General features: G+C 46.9%; 1 protein-coding gene and 1 long non-coding RNA gene across 3 annotated transcripts; one reads left to right on the top strand and one right to left on the bottom strand.

The window, feature by feature from the left end:
• Positions 1 to 1,697: 1,697 nt before the first annotated feature.
• Positions 1,698 to 4,611, top strand: LOC143434735 (uncharacterized). Its single transcript, XR_013104465.1, has 2 exons — positions 1,698 to 3,028; positions 3,115 to 4,611. It is a non-coding gene; the product is annotated as an uncharacterized LOC143434735 (long non-coding RNA).
• Positions 4,032 to 19,674, bottom strand: Ncstn (nicastrin). Of its 2 annotated transcripts, XM_076914491.1 has the most exons (18): positions 19,532 to 19,674; positions 18,115 to 18,219; positions 13,592 to 13,706; positions 13,357 to 13,480; positions 12,848 to 12,969; positions 12,318 to 12,463; positions 10,849 to 10,999; positions 10,526 to 10,635; positions 10,150 to 10,302; positions 9,490 to 9,594; positions 9,268 to 9,345; positions 8,040 to 8,212; positions 6,766 to 6,868; positions 6,569 to 6,664; positions 6,192 to 6,279; positions 5,792 to 5,946; positions 5,303 to 5,515; positions 4,032 to 4,733 (listed from the first exon to the last, which is right to left on the bottom strand). In XM_076914491.1, the coding sequence occupies exons 4-18, from the start codon at positions 13,410 to 13,412 to the stop codon at positions 4,611 to 4,613; spliced, it is 1,872 nt and encodes a 623-aa protein (XP_076770606.1). In that variant the 5' UTR covers positions 13,413 to 13,480; positions 13,592 to 13,706; positions 18,115 to 18,219; positions 19,532 to 19,674; the 3' UTR covers positions 4,032 to 4,610. The 2 variants fall into 2 exon arrangements, with proteins under 2 accessions (XP_076770606.1, XP_034376002.1); XM_034520111.2 differs by lacking the exon at positions 13,592 to 13,706 and having other exon boundaries at positions 19,532 to 19,668.
• Between the last annotated feature and the right edge of the window lie 36 nt (positions 19,675 to 19,710).

Below are 19,710 nucleotides of genomic sequence, written 5' to 3' on the forward strand. Positions count from 1 at the left end.
ACCAGGCTGGCCTCGAACTCAGAAATCCGCCTGCCTCTGCCTCCCAAGTGCTGGGATTAAAGGCGTGCGCCACCACTGCCCGGCTTTTTCTTTTATTCTTGTTTTATTCCTTTTTTTCTTCCCTTCCTCTCCCTCTTTCTTTCTTTTGAGGAAATAATGCCATATTTCCCAATTTTTACTGTTCCCGGGACAGGGGACAATGGTGTCCCTTTCTAGCCTTGTACTGTCTCTGAGAGTTCATGAATTGATCATCTTTTCAAATGGCCCCCTTCCCTGAGGGCCTTAGGGAGAGAGGAGGCTAAAACCCCAGCTGTTCCTTCATAGACCCAGACAGAGCCAGTGTGGACTAGAGAGAGCAGTCTCAAGTCAGTGTTCTCTACAGAGAGCACGGGGGCCCAGAGAGGCACAATGCCCCTCCCAACGTCACACAAGCAGCAGAGCAAAAACTGGTCCTGACCTCTTCACTCAGTCAACTTTTTTTTTCTCTTTCTTTCTTTCTTTCTTTCTTTCTTTCTTTCTTTCTTTCTTTTTTTAAAGCAAAACCCAGGTAAGCCTCAAATTCAATCATTATCTTGAATACTGGAGCTACAGGTGGTGCCACCATGTTCAGAGAGTCAACTCGTTTGAATTGGTAAATGGGAAAAAGCAGCACAGAGGAGTGATTTGCTTGCCAGAGACAGTGAGGGAGAGACCAAGTGAGACTAGAGCATGTCTTACCTAGGTCTGTGCCAGCACTGGGCCTGGCTACAGAAGAAGCACTTTGCCCATGTGTGCTTAAGGCATAGGAGATATATGGCATCTTTAAGACTTGGGCTTGGATGCAGGGAAGGGATGTGACCCATGACAACCCAGCAAGGCTGTGTATGCTGCATACCAGATCAGCTCTAGACAGGTTCTACCCAAGTTCAGAGGACAACGGATTTGCTTCAGGCAAAGGCCAATGGAGAGGAATGATTGAGTTTGAGGCTAACCTGGGCTACCAAGAAAGCCCTCATCTGAAAAAAAAAAAAAAAAAAAAAAAAAGCACATGATTTCTGAGGCGCTATAAATGGTAAGTCCTTGGGTATGGGGGTATGGAAGAAATTAATCAGAGAAAGATGACATATATATGAAAAAGCCAAAACTAAGTTGCTTTGTATGCTAACTTAAAAAACAAGTTGGCTGTGGCACATTCCTTAAAACCTACCACTCAGAAAGTAGAGGCCTGTGGGACCTTAGTGGTCCAGAATAAATAGGGGAAGGGTCAAGACAGCTTCAACCCCAGATACCTCATATGAGGACAACAGGAACGGGCTCCCTCCCCTCCCCCAACCTGGCGCCAGAAAGTCTTCCCCACAATCAACACTAGTAAGAGTTTATTACTCTGAGACTTATCAAGCCTCATTCTTTGTTTGACCTTTTAAGATTTTTTCCCCCTTGTGCCCTCCCAGCCCCTGAGTATACAGACGAAGTGTCTTTCCAGCACCCCTGGCCTTGCCAATTGTACACGACCACACAAACCTTGCCCACCTCCCCAGAGGCATAAATACCACCTTCTCCCCTCCCATTAAACCGAACCAGTTCTCTGTAGCTGTTACCAGGTATGAGTGTATTCTTCACTGGCGTACTCACCGCTGACCAAAGTCCTGTACCACCCACTCTGCTAAGCTTCCCGAGGGAGAGAAGCAGACTCGGAGTGGAGCAGCTCTCTATGAGTTTGAAGCCAGCCTATTCTACATAGCAAGTGCCAGGCAAGCCAGGGCTACATAGTGAAACCCTGCCTATAAATAAATAAATAAATAAATAAATAAATAAATAAATCCCTCAAAGGCACAAAGTTCTATTGAATAATGTGGGATTTCAGTACAGAATAACAGAATGTAGATTTTTAAAATAGATGGCTCAGCCAGTGAAAGTGCTTGCCATGCAAGCCTGGGTCCCATGACGGGAATCGACACCCCAAAGTTGTCCTCTGACCATACACATGCTGTGACACGTGTGTGCACACACACAAATAAGTAAATATTTCCTCCTACAATATACAATTGGACAGCAACCAAGAACTTAGAAAAAGAAAAGAGTCACCCTTTTATTCAAATAAACTGGAGAGGAACCGGCTAGAGAAAAGCCTCCCGGTTGGACTTGAGGGAGGAGGTACCCCAGTGGGTCGTAAAGCTGGTACTGAGGCATCGGTGGTCATTCAGCTTTCTACTGGGGTTGGAAGAGAAGGGCCAATATGACACTGCAAGAGCAGGGCAAGAGGGAAGCCCTTAGGGAGCGGGAAGGGGCTAGAAAATGAAACATTTCAGAATACACAAGGTGACGCGGCCTGTCTAGGGGACAGAGGAAAGCTAGGACATCACAAAGTATGTGAAAAAAACAAAAACAAAAAAGGCCGGGCAGTGGTGGTGCACGCCTTTAATCCCAGCACTTGGGAGGCAGAGGCAGGCGGATTTCTGAGTTTGAAGCCAGCCTGGTCTACAGAGTGAGTTCCAGGACAGCCAGGGCTACACAGAGAAAACCCTGTCTCAACCAAACCAAACCAAACCAAACCAAACCAAACCAAACCAAACCAAACCAAACCAAACCAAAACCAAACCAAAAACAAAGTCTGTGGCCCCTAAGATGCTGCAGGCCGTGAGGGGCCAGCACACTGGTCTGAGAGGCCGGCACACTGGTCTGAGAGGAGTGTGAATCTCGGTGGCTGCGCTCCTTCTGTGGAACCTGACTTCTGCAAAACCCATGAACTGGGCTCTGCTGTTGGTGGTGGGGGTGGTGTAATATGGAGTAAGGGAGCATGGAAGACAGAAGCCGAGCTCATCCTCTGTTTCTGTTTAGCTCCCTCTCTGGTACCCGGCCATGTCTGCGCTTCCTGAAGCTGCCAGCAGGATGAGGGGGTTTACTGTTCAGTCCGCTGGGAGACCTGTTGGCCGAGGAAGGCATGGAGCTGGCCCAGACTGTGGCAGCAGCTGTGCTCGGCTCCCACCAGTGCCAGCACAACACACAGCTTTTCCAGCTCCAACTGGGGGCTTGCAGAGGAAGCAGCAGGGTATGTTTCCTATCTCAGAACCCCAAACATGCCTCCTCCAGGGAGCCTGGAGGGAAACCTAGAGAAAAATCATTTCCTCTCAGCAGGATTCTCGAAAAGGTGAACAGCTCAAGCAAGGAACACGGGAGTGTTTGAACGGTGCAAACAGCCAGTTTCCCACCTCTGCTGCTCTCCAGGCATGTGTGAACAGCCTCCTGGCCAGCAACAAGGGGAGAAGGCCCCGCCTAGGACTCCACTCCTGCTGGTTCTCTTCTGTCCTCAGCTGACTTAGCTCAGCTCAGCCCACGTTCACTCCCAGCTCTGTTCAACTCTACATTGCCTCCATGAAGACAAGGGGAATCTTTCTCCAAGAGCCGAGGCTTTCTGAAGCGGCCCCAAACCACTCCTATATTCATCTACAAAACGTGTGCCATTTAATGGATGGCTCAAACTCCTTAGCATGGCGTCCAAGCACCTCTGGTGGGGCCTCTGCCTGTCACCTTGTGCTTATCTTCATGGTTCAAGCACACCAGGTAACTTACCATTTCCCAAACACTCGCCTTTGCTCTCTGTGCTTCTGCATGTGGTGAATTCTAAATCCCGACTCAGTCACTTCCAGTGCCCTGAGTCGCAGAAGCACATCACAAAGCTTCCGTTTATTATGCTAGATGTTATATCTAGCTGTAGATCTGCCCTTGTCTCTCACTCCAACCCTGAGTGACCCAAGGCTGAAGGGCCGTGTGTGCTTCCTCTCTGTACCTGCTCCGAGTGAATACACTAGCTAACACTGTTCTGAGAGGGGCCTGGGGCTGCCAGAGCCCTTTCCACTCCCCTGCACTTTACCACTCTCTTCCATCTGGACAGCAAAGCAGCACACGCTGCATTCTGGTCCAGGGTCACTGGACACGGTGGCCTGGGAAGAATACCAAACAACAAGCACAAACTGTATTGGATAATTTTAATGAAACTTGCTATTTATATATTTACAAAAAAAAAAAAAAAAAAGGAAAAACCCCAACAAAAATAGATATTATAGTTTAATAATAAAAAGTACATCTGAGCACTGTGGGCTCGAGGTGGGATACCCACCTAACAGCATGCCCACACTAACATGCCATCTGCACACCTGGAGAAAAGACAGTGAGAAAGACACACTGGCTCAGCCAGGGAACCCATCCCTTCCCTCAGGGTTTGGGGTGGCTGCATGCTGATGCTCAATCTTTCACACCCTCTTCCTGGTACAGCAGGTGGCTGAACACAGAGGTGGGGGTTGGGTGACAGTGGGGGGGGCAGTACAGGGCAAGAGGGAAAGACAGGAGGGATCCCGAGAAGGGGCAGCTGAGGGTGGGTAACTGGGGAGTTAGACAAGAGCAGCAAGCCTCTGCCACAATCCCTGGTATTGGAGAAGGAGAAACAAATGGGAAAGGGGGCTGAGAAGGGGAGGCAACTTATTCATCTCTCCACTCACTGTTCCATTCTATGTGTCAATCCCAGTCTAAGCAGGCCCAGAGACAGTCCAGTGACAAATTAGTGGTTTGTTCCCAGTCAGACACCTGGTCTGGGAGGTAAAGTTCAGAGCTTGCAGGGAGAACTGGAGTCCTCTTCAGTAAGACACAGCTCCAGGCTCTCGGGGGGTAACAAAAAGGACATCGGCTTTGGCATTGATGCAGTAAGTGACGATGAGAGAGAAGACGAGGATGCTGAAGCCCACAATCAGCGTGATGAACTGCAAAGGCAAAGGTGTGGGCAGGGAAGAAAAGCACTCTCAGAATGCCATAGCCTTAGGTAGCTCAGGAAGAAACGCCATCACAATTCTGGCACTAAAGTCAAGCACCAAGAACAAGCAACAACCACAGGCGGCACCTTCCCAGTTAGCAGACCAGGTTTTCCTCAGTGAAAGGTATCTGTTCTTTGTTTAGGTGACTTGAGGTAGGTTGGGCCCATGGCTTTGGGTGTCTGCCACTGTGTTGAACTTATTATGTATGTCTGTGACTTACTTATAACAGGGGCTCATAACTACTTGACTGACTCATCCCAGCTGTGGCAGAGAGAAGACGCTGGGCATGAGTGAGAGGTATAGGTCTTAGGTCCAACAGGGCTCTCCTAAGTATGCAATCAAGCTATCAGTGTAGAGGAGACCTCTAATGGGAGGCACAGGCAGACCAGGGAGACTGCACTGGTTCTGCTTCAGATCTGGGACAAATGAGAAACAGCAGCAAGGAGCCTGACAGGCTGGAGGCAAGGGGGCGAGAAGAGCCGTGGGACTACGCCACCTCCCCTCCAGTCCCGTCTTACCTCAAGTTCTTTGCTGGCAATTAGGAATATCCGAGCTTGGATGTCTTTCCAGCGGCTCTCGGCCCACGTAGAATATTCCGTGGAGCTCCACTGACTCAGTTCAAAGGCAGGGGACAAGGCCCTAGCCAGTCGTACCGTAGAGCGCACACACCGTGGGAGCCGCTCTGTCTTGTTGGGATTCCAAGGGCCTTGTACCCACGAGTATTCATATAACTGCACAAGAAGACAGGTCACAGCAAAGGGCTGAGCTGACTCTTCTCACTTGCTCCCTGTGCCCCTTTGGCACTATATTCCAACCATCTCCACTAACTGGCTGGCAACTCTTCACCCCAGGTGGCCAGAGTTCACCCAGGCCACAGCTCTCTCAACACTCAGGTTCCTAGGACTAGCCCTCTGCCTTTCCACGTCAATCCCGCAACTGCCCAAGAGAGTCCCAACTTCTCCAAGGGAAGGAGGCCCCGGACACCTCCGACACCCACCGCCACTCACATCCTTGCTTTCATTTGGGACTTTACTTGGATCCTGGCACTGTTCTCGGGTGAGGTTGGTCGCCTTGCCAGTCAGGTTTGCCAAGGCGTACTGCACAACGTAAGTCGTGTTGGTAGGGCTGGAGACAGCGATGTAGTGCTGAAGAGGTCCATCATCTGATTGCAGGCCAAAGGCAAAGCAGGAGTTGGAAGGGGAGGTCAAGTGGGGCCGAAACAGAAAGAGCCCAGCGTTGACCAAAGGGAGCACGTTAGGAGAAGAAGGTCCAAACAACACCAAGGAAAAGGAAGGAAGACAAGGGGAAAGAAAGTAGAGAGGAAAAAATATAAAGATCAAAACAAAATGATGTCCTTTTCTCTGCAGTGTGTGAGGTAGGGACCCCCTCCTCTCAGCAGATGCTTACCCAGATAGGACCTTAGATCATGTTTGAAGATAGACTGAAACCAAGAGTTGTTAGCTCTGACCAGGAACCCATAGAGCAGACGTGTAACCTAGGATTGGGACACAGGAAAAAAATGCTCTGACCTGCCACAGACCAAGGAGACAATGAGCAGAGCCAGTTTCAAGACAGGAACTCTACTGCTGGGCTGGAGATGGGAGCCAGTCACAAGGATGTAGACAAAGCCCACTCAAGAACCCTCAGAGGTATCATCCTTGCAGGCATGAAGGAGCATGCTAAATCCCAAAGTTTAGTAAGTTGGCACGGACCATGGGGGGGTGCGGGGGAGGGGCAGCCTGGGCTAACAGAAACAGAAGGACCTGGGGCCCATCTTTCCTTACTGTCTGGGGATCGGCCTGAACGGAGCTGGTGAAGTTGGTTCCTCCCGCAAGCTTGTAGAGCGCACGTGCCAGCACTGTGGCCACATTCGCCAGCGCCTGCAGCAGGGGAGGGAAGGCTGGATGGTCAGCTATCTCCCAGCACTTCTCTTGTATCCCTGTTGTTTCCCATGTTTCCACCCAGCCCAGGTCAGTGCTACCTTGGCAGTGTCTGTCACAAAGTTGAGGTCCTCTTCTGGGCTCTGCCACTCAGGATAGGTCACGTTAATGTTCTCAGCAGTGTCATAAATGCTCTGGTAATACCTGTCAGGGAAGATAGCATGAGCCCTGGCTGAATGGAGCCAGGTCTTGTTCCTTTCCTATCTAAACGCCCTTCATGTGGGAACTTGCTATCTTGTTCTTCATTGTCCAGTGGGAAAGGAGAAAGAAAATCAGAGTCCATTATTAAAGAGGCATGAAAATGGCGAAGCAGGACTGTGGGTGGGGTAAAGGAATTTGAAGGCCCTGCAGATGGATGGACAAAGTATAAAAGGTAAGCAATCCCTGAGCGCTAGGGGACTCTAATTGGTTGGCTGGCTGCCTTTTCAGAGAACTGCCACCCTGTATGAGTGTTCTAATGAATGCTAACAGTGACAGAGGAAAACTGTCAGGGACTAAGGTCAGGCATGCTCACAGCACACACAGATACTCTGTGGCACATCGCCTGACAGATTATAAGGGCATCCCTAGCTTCCCTCCTTAAATGCCCCTTATGTAGGAATAAATGGCTGTCCCCTACAGGGCCAAGTCAGCTACCCAACCAGGAGAATTCTCTTTTACCTCAAAGTACCATACAAGATTTGGAAAGCAGATAGTAGTCTAGAACCATCCCCCCTTCACACACTGAGGAAGGATCTTTGGTAGGGTCAGGGACCCAATCAGTTTTTTTACTTAAAAGCTCATTTGGCTCCGGGGCTGGCGAGAGCCATCTAGCCTGAGTGGGAAGTCCCCTGTTCTCCCTGGTCTCAAGTTAGGAGCAGCATGAGGGAATCCAGAACCAGGAGAGAGGTAACTAGCAGTACCTTCTTATCTTCAGCCACGTGTACCCACCACAGGGTGACAACATGCCACATTTTACAAAGTAAGAACACTGCTCATTATCCCCAGAGAACTAACATTCCTATGCTCCAGCCAAGAAGCTACCCTCCATCCCCCATGCCTTGGCTTGAGAGGACGCCCTGTGGTAGTCCTTGGGAACTCAGGTGACAGGAGGACCTGGGAGACGTGGAACCGTCACAGAGGATGACTGTACTAGGAGGTGCTAAAGGTTAAGAACCAGGGTTCCAGGTTTCCTGTGAATCGGGACTGGGTAAAGAATCCAAAGTCCTGGGAGTTTTTGGAGGGAGTGTATGGGGTGGGAGAAGACAGCGATCTTCCCACACTACAGAATAGATTTCCTCTGAAAACAAGGAGGATACAGGGTCAGGTGACTCACCGATTGTGGAAGGAACCAGAGTGGTCAGCCAGGACTACGCCAGAGATGTTTCGAGCCCGAAGAAATCGTTGTAGAGACGACGGTGGAAGGGCCTGGGACTGGACTGGTCTCCTCAGGACAACTTCAGGGACACCAGCACTGCTCTTTTCCAGAGTGACCAGAAGGTCCTCCACCTGAGGACGTCCCAGAAGCAGACTACTGGGAGGTGGGTGTAGGGCAGGAGGGCTCCCTCAGCCCTGCGATCTCCTAGACAGTCTTCAAATAGTTTGGACAAGACTCTGAACTTCCTACAGTTCCCATGTTAGGAGATTAAGGCACAAAGAGGCCTGGTTTTTCCACATCTACAGGCAAGCTGTCCTCAGGACTCAGCCTTATCCTCAGTGGGTCTTTCATGTATCACTTGTTGTGTGGAACTGAAGGGGGGCAATCAACAATGGAATGCCAAATATGTAAGGGAACTCTCTAAGTGCTCCAGGAATCAGGAGCAAGATGGCAGCAAAGGCTGGAGTGGCAACAGGAGTGCTCCAAGGAGGAAGGTAGGCTTACAGCTGCATTGGTAGGCAGTAAGAGCCTTGACTACACGTGAGGAAAGAGAAGGGCACTGGCTGGAGAGACAGCTCAGTGGTTAAGGGCACTTGTTGCTCTTGAGGAGGACGAAGGTTGGATCCTCAGTACCACATGGTGGTTCATAAGCATCTGGAACTCCAGTTCTAAGAGATCTGCCCTCTTCTGAGCTCCTTGGGCACCAGACATGCATGTGGTGCACATACATGTGGGCAAATGCTCACATGCATAAAATGAAATAAACTGATGCCAGCGCCCCACCAATACAAGAGCCCGATACAGGCAGGACTCCAGCAGGCAGCCTCGACAGACAACTGCGTCCACGGGACAGCAAGAATAGAAGGAACAAGTCATGCTAGGTAGTAGTGGCGCACACCTTTAATCCCAGCACTCACTCAGGAGGCAGAGGAAGGTCGGTCTCTGAATTCGAGCCAGCCTGGACTACAGAGCCAGTTACAGTACAGCCAGAGCTACACAAAGAAATCCTGTCTCAAAAGCCAAAAAGAAAAAAAAAAAAAAAAAAAGGGGGAAAAGAAGGAGCAAGCACTCATCGACCTGTCCTTAATCATGAGAACTGCAGTACTTAGGTACTGAATGGGCACAGAAAACCACCTATTCCAAGGAACCAATGGGATACCACTGAGTTCTCTTATCTGTGGGTTACCTGGTTCTTCACAGATTCGTTTTTCTGAGACATGGGATCTGTGTGCATCCAGAGATCTAGTGAAGTTCTTAGGGCCACCTGGGAAGATGAAGAGCGACATGCATGATCTGTCTCCTGCTGCGACCTGTTGCCTGGGAGCAGATGTCGAGGGGAGAGATGGGCAGTGTCTGCAGCACAGGCCCTCAAACAGAGAGCTTATGTTCAAGGAAGGAAGATGCACACCTGCCCCAGCTCCACAAATGAGTCAATGTTCTCTAGCCGTACAGGGAACTTGCCGTTCTCCATATCATAGACCATCCGTGAGCTGCCAATGTAGTCGAAAGTTTCCTGAGGGGCGGAGACAGGAGAAATTCCCAAGGAATAGGCAGTCTGAGGTCAACAAAACTGGCTGCTTTCTTGACCATCTCAGCCGCTAGTCATCTTACAGCCGTGAGCTCTACCATCCCCCACCAACAACTTAGGCAGCCGTCTCTTACATGTATGCAGCATGGGATTTCTTGGGCCTGCACATGGGGCGAGCAGCCTTTGTAAGGGCTCAAAGCAAACAGCAGCTGTCACAGACTTGCTTCTAGACCCTTCTACTCTCTACAATTCTGGCTGCTATTACCTTATACTACAGCCAGGCTGTCATACCACAGGGACTGGGACAATAAACATGAAAAGAAGCCTCAAATTAATCTATCAATGGGGGGAGGAAAGGAGACATAATTTCAGGAAATAGAAGCTTCCTAAAGAAAAGGGGGGCGGGGGAAGAAGGGGTTTCAAATTGAAACAGAGAGACCCATGCAAGAGCTCTGATTAACAGCTCTGGTCAATATGTCCTCTCCCACCATTACCATCCCCTTCTTCTTTGTCATCATGCCCTAGGAAAAAAGCCCTTACCCCCTGGAAGAAGACAAACATCACATTTCGAGGTAGGGTGGTGACATCAGGTGCCTTGTGTAAAGCTTCAGCTGCAGCCAGCTGAGTGACAAAGGAGGCTACAGCACTTTCTGCCCCTGGGGCCACATTCCAGAAAAAAGACCGGCTATCCAGCTAGAACAGAAGACAGGATAGGATGGTACACTTTAAAACTGGACCATTAGAGCCAAGCCCAAACCCTTCTCCTGCTCCAAGAGTGCTGCTCCATGTGTTGGGACACGTATTAGAGCTAAGGAGTCCAAGAGCCCAGCTCCTCTCCTTTCAAGGCTCCCCAGTATGCCCACTCTGAAATAAATCAGATACCTAAAGAGGTCTGCTGCAGAGGGACGAAACTCACCCGTGTAGCCGCAACCACAACCCTGACATCAGGTTCTAATCCTCCAGATGTATTTATAGGCTTAAGCATGCTCCATACGTTGTAGTCGGATAAGGGGTCACAGACGATTTCTGAGTAGGACAGAGAGAGAGAGCAATAGGGCTAAGGGGAGGGTAGTTAGGCCATCAAGATACCTCAGGCTAGTCCTCATATACCACAAGGACCATTTCTCCCCCTTCAATTGATCTGGCTCTGGCTCTCTTCAGAATTCTCCCACCCAGTGCCTGCTGCCTGGCCCGCTCCTTCCATGGCCGGGCCTCCCTGCACGGCGTGGAGCTGCCCACCTGGGTTGATACTGAAGGTGCTCTGGATGAAGCTGCGTCGCATGCAGGTGGCGGTGCTGATGACGGCGTGCATGTGTGAGAAGAGCTGCATGGCACATAACGGGAAGCTCGGTGCAGAGCCATTCGGACCCAGGTTGTGATCTTGATAGCACTGGAGAGGAGATGGACCCCACTGAGACAGCTAGCTGTGGAGGCCCTCTCTGGCTTTCCAGGAAGAGGAAGGCCCAGCTTCATTCTTAAGCCACTCCCTTTTGGGAGACATAAGTCCCCAAGCTACAGGTGTCCTGGGATAACCATATAAGGTCAAAGAGAAAAATTCCTCAATCAGTACAAATGGCATGGACTCAACCGATTGGTTGGAGCAGATAAATTTATCCCTAACGGTTTACAATGGCCCCAAACTCATAACCCTGTTTCAGTCTCCTAAGCATTAGGTGGGTGTTAGTTACCAGGCCTGGGCTCAGCCACTGCTCTTAGTGTGTCTTGATATAATGAGTACTGGCTAGAAATAAGAAATAACAATTCACACCAGCTTGGCCAGCAACTCACTTTGTCATTCTAAAGGCAGATCTTTTAACTGATCTTAAAATGAAGAAGCTAGACTAGACAGAATTAGGACAAATTAGAGCTGTAAACAACTGACCCAAGGGGCTGGAGAGATGGCTCAGTGGGTAAGAGTATTTGCTGAGCAAACATGAAGAGCTATGTTCCAATCCTAGCACCCATGAAAGCCGAGCAGCACCTGCAGCCCCAGCAATGACGGCAGACAAGAGGATTGTAGGTGCTGGCTGGCTGCCAGCCTAGGTGCAGGGATCGAGGCGTCTCAGGGTGTAAGACGGAGAGTGAGTGAGCATGCTATCTGATGTCCTCCTCTGGCCTTGACATCGTGTTCCCATCCACGCATGCATACACACATATATACACACTGCATACACACACACACACACACAAACCTCAGGGATTTACTAAACTCAACTCTTAGTCCAATTCTCCCTGTCTAGTTTTGTTTTGTTATCAGACAAGGTCCCTGTTGCCCAGGCCGGCCTAGAACAACAGCCTTAAACTTTTGGCGATCTTCCTGCCTGTGCCTAGTCCAATGTTCTTTTTGTCTGGTTCTTAGCCATGGCTGAACACCTTGTTTCATAATTCTTCCTCCATGTACTTCTGTCCAGTCTAAAGCTTTCATTGCCAGACAAGAAATGGTAGGACACTAGATAATAAAACTTACAAGTTCTTCATTGTTTGTGAGACAGGGTCTTGCTATGTAGGCCAGGTTGGTTTGCAACTTGGTGTCTCTACCTCCTGAGTAATGAAGCATGCACCACTACACTTGACCAAACTCCTTGGTTGTTTTGAGGAGCCATTTTTCAAGGTGTGTATGAGCAGAACAAGCCTCCCTCCAAACAACACAAGAACAGGAAAATAATCCTCTTTTTCACTGGAACTGCCAGAGCTGGCAGAGTCAGTACCTGCTTGATGACCTTGGTTTCATTCTCATCTTCAAGAAGAAAGATGGGGAAACTAAAGTCTTCATAAGCCAAGCCATTGCCCAGTTCATTCCACAATGTTTTTCTGCAGTGTGCAAACTCTGGCCCATAGGAGTTGGAGTAAATACCTGGAGAGAGGGAAGCAGGGAGTAGTGCAGGGAACAGTTTACTGAGGCACCAAGTACTTAGGGACCAGGAGAGGTGGGAGGGCCTTACATCACTGGCCTGAGGCTAAGAGGTCAAAAGGAGACAGTGACTCTAAGAAGCAGTCATGAATCTACTGCCAATCCTGCCAAAATACAGAAACTGGTACCAGCCAAGTCTAGGCTGGCAGATTCAGTATCTGAGCATGTGTCAAAGAAGGGTGAGGGTGAGTGTGAGTGTGGAGGGAGAGAGGTAACAGCTGTTCACAGTCCACACAGACATGTGTGTGGACTGGCCCTGGCCTGTCCCTGGAGCAACAATTAAGTCTTGAACAACAGAAGGTTCTCAGGATCTTTTGAGGCGCTTACCAAACCCATCATTTGGGCACTGCACACTAGGAGAGAAGCTTGAAGTTGAATTGGGCTTGGCTGGAGTCACAGCAAGACCGGCAATTCTACTGGTTCCCCCCTTCAGCTTTTCCATTATATCTCTAGGATGGAGAGAAGGACATGAAAGAAGACAGGAAGGTATCAGATAGATTAATAATCAGGATGGAAACAACTGGTGAATTAGGGACTCAGAACTACCAACTCACTTTTTTTCTTTTGGGGGCTTAATTCTGAGTCTGGACTATGGTCCAACCTGAGTTCAGTGTTTCATCTACCTTGTCCCTGAGGATTTTGGACACCATTCCTTCCCTGAAGGTCTAATTTTGAGATCAATAAGATGATTCCTTTCGATGGCATCTCCTCTTTTCTGAGTACAAACCCTGCTTCCTGTCCCCTATCAGACTAGAGCAACACAAGTTGCCACTCATCAACACAAGAACCACCTCTTTCTTTCCAAGTAGTCCCCAGAAGACACACCCAGTTCTTACCTGGTAAAGAGCTTGCCCTCCAGCAGAACCATGTAAGGGGGGTTGGGGCCATCCATCAGTACCCACTTCAGGTCTTCTTCTTTCTCCACTACGTGGATAACTCCTGTATCCCCACTAATTGATGCTGTCAGGACAGAATGCGTCATATTAAAGCTCCCACAATCGACAAGTCTGCAGATTTTTTTTTTTTTTTTTTTTTTTTAAAACAGGGTCTCACTATGTAACCCTGGCTGACCTGAACTGACTGTGTAGACCAGGCTGGCCTTAAATTTGCAGTGATCCTCCTGTCTCTGCTTTCCAAGTCCTGCGATTCAAGGCCACCACATCCAGCTTCTGCAGATCTTTTATCTCTAAAGATGTCACAAAATATTAGGGTAAACACCGCCACTTCTAGACTTGAAGAGCTGCATTCCCCCAGCTCCATTGTAGGAGGAAAAGGAACAAAAGCCAGAGTGGATTCATTAGAGGTCCTTCTGGAAAATGCTTAAAAGTTTGAACTTGGGTCATCAGGTTTTTACAGCAAGCACTTTTACCCTTTCAGTCACCTTGCTGGCCTGATGGCCTTTTTATTAGATGCTGAAAAGGCTCTGAAATTTTTATTTTTTCTGCCCAATTCCAACACTTACCTATATATACAAGATTCTAGAACATTAGACACTCAGGTTTCAAAATCTGCATTTTCCTCTAGAAAATGCCAGACTCTATGTTTCCAGCTCAGACTTACAACTTTGACCTTCCTTTGAAAAGACATAAACTCCTTGGCTTTAGTAGCTTTCTTGGGTCACCATTTTCCAGTCTCATTTAGGAATACTTTTATTTGCTCCTGGCCAGTTTTAGGGTGATTTTAATCTAAACTCTGAGTTCTCTAGAGCTGAGTTTCCCAACTGGTAGGCCTGGAATGGATTGAAGATGTGCCCATAATCACTGACTCCTTCCTGGATCTAAGATTTCAAAAGACCCTCAGTTGTCCAAATGAGTACATGCCTCATTTACGCAGGACAGCCTATGAATAATGCCCATTTTTACATGTGTTAGGATGCTAAATTATCTCATTCTACACATCTCATGATGTGACCAAGAGTGAAAAATATTGTCTCAGAGCATTTTACAAGCCACAGTTCAGCATGTCTAGAATTTAATATAATACCTCAAGTCTCTAGGAAATCATATGGAGACATCCAAGGATCTCCCTGAGAATTTTCTCCTCACTGAAGACTAGATGTGCTATTTAAGACTTACTTTAGATACTAATCCTCAACACAGACTGTGGGATAGAATCACAATAGAAGGTCTTCTTTGCTCTGCTTTTTCGGTACTAGTGTCCCAGTCAAAGGCCTCATATACAATACTCCACTACCAGAGAGCTATACCCCAGCCACTGCATCTTTAGGAAAACATAAAAACTTGGGCCTTCTCTTGCTGGGGCCTGGATACAAGCATTTTTTAAAATTACCATATGTAATTCTTCAATATACACAATCAGACTTGAAAACTGGCTTCTAGACCACAGCACTGAAATACTTGTAACTCGAAAAAGATTAAAAATCCTTCAAGTACTTCACAATTGCTAACCAAATAGAATTCTTCTCTCAGGAGATCAACTAAAAGGTAAATACAGCAGAAAATACAGCAGAAGGGTCTACAACATCTGCCTGTGGCTCATGCACAGTAAACACTTAACAGGATCATGTTCGTGGCAATAATAAAATATGGAAAAATAGCAGGGCTTGGGACAGCGTTAGTTAAAACAAAGGCTTTAAGAAAAACAACAATGAAAGGAAGAGAATAATACTTGCTAAAGCTTTTAAGACATGAGAAAGAGAGACACTAGTGTGGTAAGTTAAAAACAAGTAAATAAAGGCAACTTTGGCTCCAGGGAGGGCAGGAACGAAACAAACTGTAACTCCGCACTAGAGAAGCCTAGACTTCCATCTGGGTCCCAGCTGGTGATTGTATAGTTTTAAGTAACATGTTCCTTTTCTCTGGACCGTTGACCTTTGGCAAGAAACAACTTTCTCATCCCTGTTCACTATACAGGAGGGATGGAGGGAAAACAAAGTCACGTGGCTCTCTTTGAGCACTTTCAGGATCCGGAGAAGTAGGTCATTATAATCAGAAAGTCAAATCCAGAGTTCCATTTTTTTACTTAGTTTCATTATGCTCCCAGCCCTAATTAAAAAGGGTGTTGCCTCTGAAGGAATGCACAGATATGACGAGGCAAGACTCAGAAGGTTGAGAAGGAAACAAGGCCCTCACGAGGAAACGGCCAGAGTTCAGCCCCGTCCCTCCCCTCCCCTTTCCTCTCTGCACTAGCCTTGGCTTTATCTCTAGAGGCTACTACTGCTTTGCTTCCCAAGGGCTGCTTGAAGAACCTGCAGGAAATTACTCTTCTCCAGGAGAGTCTTTGGAGCACAGCTTCAGGAGGATAGGGTCCTTAGTTAGGTCTGATCTCAGCCTGTCCTGGATCTGGTTCTCTTTCATCCACAACTCAGATAAGTAACTAAATCCAACCTTAGGCTGTTTGAAACCAATGAATCTACTTGCAGTGCTTCCTGTACAGGGAAAATGGGACAATCAGCTTGTGGAATCGCTCACAGAAGTATAGATAAAAAGAAATACCCACCTCCCTGAGCAAATCCGTTACTTTTCAGGACTGGGTTTCTTTTTATCAAGATGGAAGGTTCCTGGCAATCACATAATACTATCTGACACTTTATTCCACATCAATAACAAACATTTACTTGAAAAGTGTTTGAATCAGGGAATGCCTGCAATTTCAGCATTAGGGAGTCTGAGGCAAGAAGGTTAGAAGTTCAAGACCAGCCTAGGCTATATAATGAGATCCTGTCTTAAAAACAAAACAACAACAACAAAAACAAAAAAACAAAAAAAAAGAAAGAAAAAAGAAAAAAAGGAAAAGGAAAAAGAAAAGGTACTTTGAATTTTAGCTCTGTGTATCTATTACAGCCATTATTAAAAGTGTACTAAAATTCAGACGTGATTAATTTGATAGTAAAGCCAAGATCAGACCTTGTTTATCTGCAAAATTATATCCTGACAGAGCTACTATCCATAAAAGACTAAAATCTGATGATGATAGCTTAAGCAGAAAACGAGCTGTGATTTTTATTGTATTAATATATGTATAGTACCCAGAGACTGAATTCAGAGCCTTGTGCATGTTAGGCTAGTGCTCTACCACTGAACTACACTTCCAGCAATCTAGACAGTGTTGAGAATGGTAGTGTTGTCATGGTATTCTATTTTGGAACACACTGACAGAACACAAGAGTAAGTCCAAATACTTCAGTCATTTTTCTTGCAACTGTTTGGCAGATGGGAGGAACAATAGGGTCTCTAGCTCAGGCTGGCCTTACCTCTGAGTGTTACAATTACAGCAGTGCCACTGTATACAATTTATATGGTGCTGGGGACTGAAACCAGGACTCTGCATTTGCTAGGCCTGCACACTACACTGGGGGGACTTAGTTCCATCCCCACCCTTATTTGGCACTTGTGTCTGTGTGTGCACATTCCTATGCGAAAATGCCTGACAGAGACGGTCTCAGATATATGTCCTTTCCTTGTTTTCTACCTTGTCTGAGACAGGATTTCTTTTGTTTTCAACAACAGACTACCTGGCCTGTAAGTTCCTAGGGATTTTTCTGTCTCTGCCTCCCATTTCTCCATAGAAGTGCCAGAATTACAAGTCACGTTATGACTATAGCTTTTTAAAAATGTGGCTATAGAGATTCAAATTCAGGTTGTCATGCATGCCCAAGAGCTTTTACCTACTGGGCCATGTCCCCAGCCCTTAGGTGGTTTTAAAAAAATAAAAAATAAAAAGTAATTTAAAAAACATTTTTGTGTATGAGTGTTTTGCCTGCATGTATGTGTATGTGCATGCTGGTGCCTGTGCCAGTGGAGGACAGAAACATCAAATCTCCTGGAACTGGAGTGATGGATGGATAAGAGCTACATGTGAGTGCTGGGAACCAAAAATCAGCCCTTTCCCAGAGCAACAAGTGCTCTTAATCACCGTGTCCTCTCTCCAGCCCTACTTAGCACGCCTTTGCTTCACCTAGTTTATTGTTCTTGAAGAGACCGATTTGGGGGTTTGAGGATACTAGCTTGATGGTAGGGATTCAATCAACAGCACCACAAAACAACAACAGCAAATAGTGGCACATGTTTGGCACAAAACTTAGCAAATAGCAGCACTTGCTTGCAGTCCCAAAACTCAGCAGAAGCCAAAGCCAGCCTGGGGTACATAGCAAGACTATGTCTCGGGGGGGGGGGGGGGGGGGGGGGGAGGGTCATTTTGGTTCAAAAGAGATCCCTCAGAGTGACACAGTGATGATTTGACTCCATAGAATATGGGATTGCTTTTCCCTTAGAGAACTGTATGGTAAGATAGCTGAGAATCCTACCAGGTTCAGAACCTAGCTTGATTTCTTACTATCATGATGATGCTGGGAAAGTTAATCGATTTCTCTTAAGTTTTAGTTTCATCATTAGTACAATGTTAATAACAGGACTGTTGCAGAGGTAAAAATAAAATGCACACATTAAAACAACATTTACTAAGTTTCAGTTCTTATTAATTACCTTGCCTGGTTTGACGGATGATAATCACCTCCTATCCACACACTCTAATTTGAATGCCAAGACTCTAAGCAGGACATAAGTATTTCCGAGTAGCCAGGATAGAAACTGAATTATTAATGTCCACAAATACAAATCCCAATCTCAACTTACACTGGCAGCCAATCTGATGAGTTGCATTGAGCAGGCGGACACAAGGAGCTGTTTTATTTAAGGGAATGTAGATTTTCCTCTCCACTGAGTTTCCCCCACACAATCCTGACCAGAAGATAAACAGTATTAGGAAAAAGTGAAAGATATTTGGTATTAACCTCTATCACCATTAGCTTGATTCATGGTTTGGGTAAATCATTCACTATCATACTATCTAACATGAGATTAATGATCATTCTTTTCACTTCTTGGCCACATTATTGGACCATAAGTGTTGCAGAGTACCCAGCTGTGTATCTTAGAAAGTTATTAAACTCCATGATGATCAATTAACTATAAAGCTAAAAGATGATTGTCAAAAGTCTTTGACTTCAGATGTGCCAGCGTCCAGCTGCAGGGGTAAACAAGTCTGCTTTTCTATCTTGTATGGACATTACTAATTAGTTACCAAAAGAGCTCTAGTCTAAGAATATAGATTACCAAAACCAAACAAAGAAAAGCATTAACAACAAAAACCACGTAAGAATCTGAACAGACCTAGAAGGAGAAACCTTATGCCACACACCTGTTCAGTTAATGAAACATCAGATCATTTTCGAGGGCACCTAGAGTATGGGGCAGCTATAGTTTTCTCCCTTGAAGCTTGTCAAAAGCAATGTGAATGTAGAGAAACCTTGAGTCATGGTTATACAAGGAAATGGTTGCATTTCAGGTCTTAACTAGAAAGCCATACATATAAAAAAATGCATAGCTTTGCTTAACTCTTAGTTGAACACACTATAAATAATTACAGGTGTGTTACTGATTGTAACTCATAATGGCAAGATCACTAAATAGACAGTAGATTGGAAAAAATGAAAATATTCATATACATTAAACGTCTAAAATTCCTTGAATCATTACTTCCCTCTTAACAGTTTAAAGCAGCTAAGCTAACGATAGCCTCACTTTAGTAAGCAAAGAAAATAAGGAACACAAATTTAGTCTAGAACCAACAGGAGGAAATGAAGGCTCTCATTTTTCAACGTTAGACCGAGACCACAAAACAAGACTGTTTTGATCTCAAAAATACTAAACCAGAGGAAGGAGGCTGAGCTTTTCACACCTGTCCCTTTTGATTGCTGGTGGGCCGGCTGGGATTTAAAGAAAATGAAGCATGCGAATAAGGTTAAAGTGAATCAGGTTGGAAACCCAGAAAAGGGCTGGAGAGAAATGAGCGAAACGACGTGCCTCGGGAGAGAAGAAATGAAGGTCCAGCAAAGGAGGAACTTATGTCATGGGAACGAAAGACAAGAAGGATTTACAGGGCGGGGGACAGAGGGGCAATCGGAACCAGAAGGGCAACGCCTGCACTAGTGATGGGCCGTTCCGGACGGTTCCTCATAAAGACCAGAGCTCCGGGATGGGATGACCTCACCTGTCAGTACGACGGAAAAAGACAGAAGAAGAAGACCCCGACTTCCTGGGTCAGACCCAGAGCCGTCCCTAGTCGTAGCCATCTTGCCTCTCCGCTGGGCGGAAGCCTCAGGTCCCTTCCAGTCTCGCAGCGGCCTCTCTAGGATTCCTCTGGCTTCGTCTCTGTGGCCCAGCGCTCCA

The sequence above is a fragment of the Arvicanthis niloticus genome, chromosome 16, assembly GCF_011762505.2.
Source record: "Arvicanthis niloticus isolate mArvNil1 chromosome 16, mArvNil1.pat.X, whole genome shotgun sequence".
Taxonomy (NCBI): domain Eukaryota; kingdom Metazoa; phylum Chordata; class Mammalia; order Rodentia; family Muridae; genus Arvicanthis; species Arvicanthis niloticus.

Bases quoted from the DNA above. Each gene is read 5' to 3' on its own strand.
- Ncstn (XM_034520111.2), bottom strand. From the start codon at position 19,613: ATGGCTACGACTAGGGACGGCTCTGGGTCTGACCCAGGAAGTCGGGGT. The intron at 18,220-19,531 runs GTGAGGTCATCC...TCTTCTGGTCAG, and splicing joins TTTTTCCGTCGTACTGACAG to GATTGTGTGGGGGAAACTCA. The intron at 9,346-9,489 runs GTGTGCATCTTC...TCATCTTCCCAG, and splicing joins CATTTGTGGAGCTGGGGCAG to GTGGCCCTAAGAACTTCACT.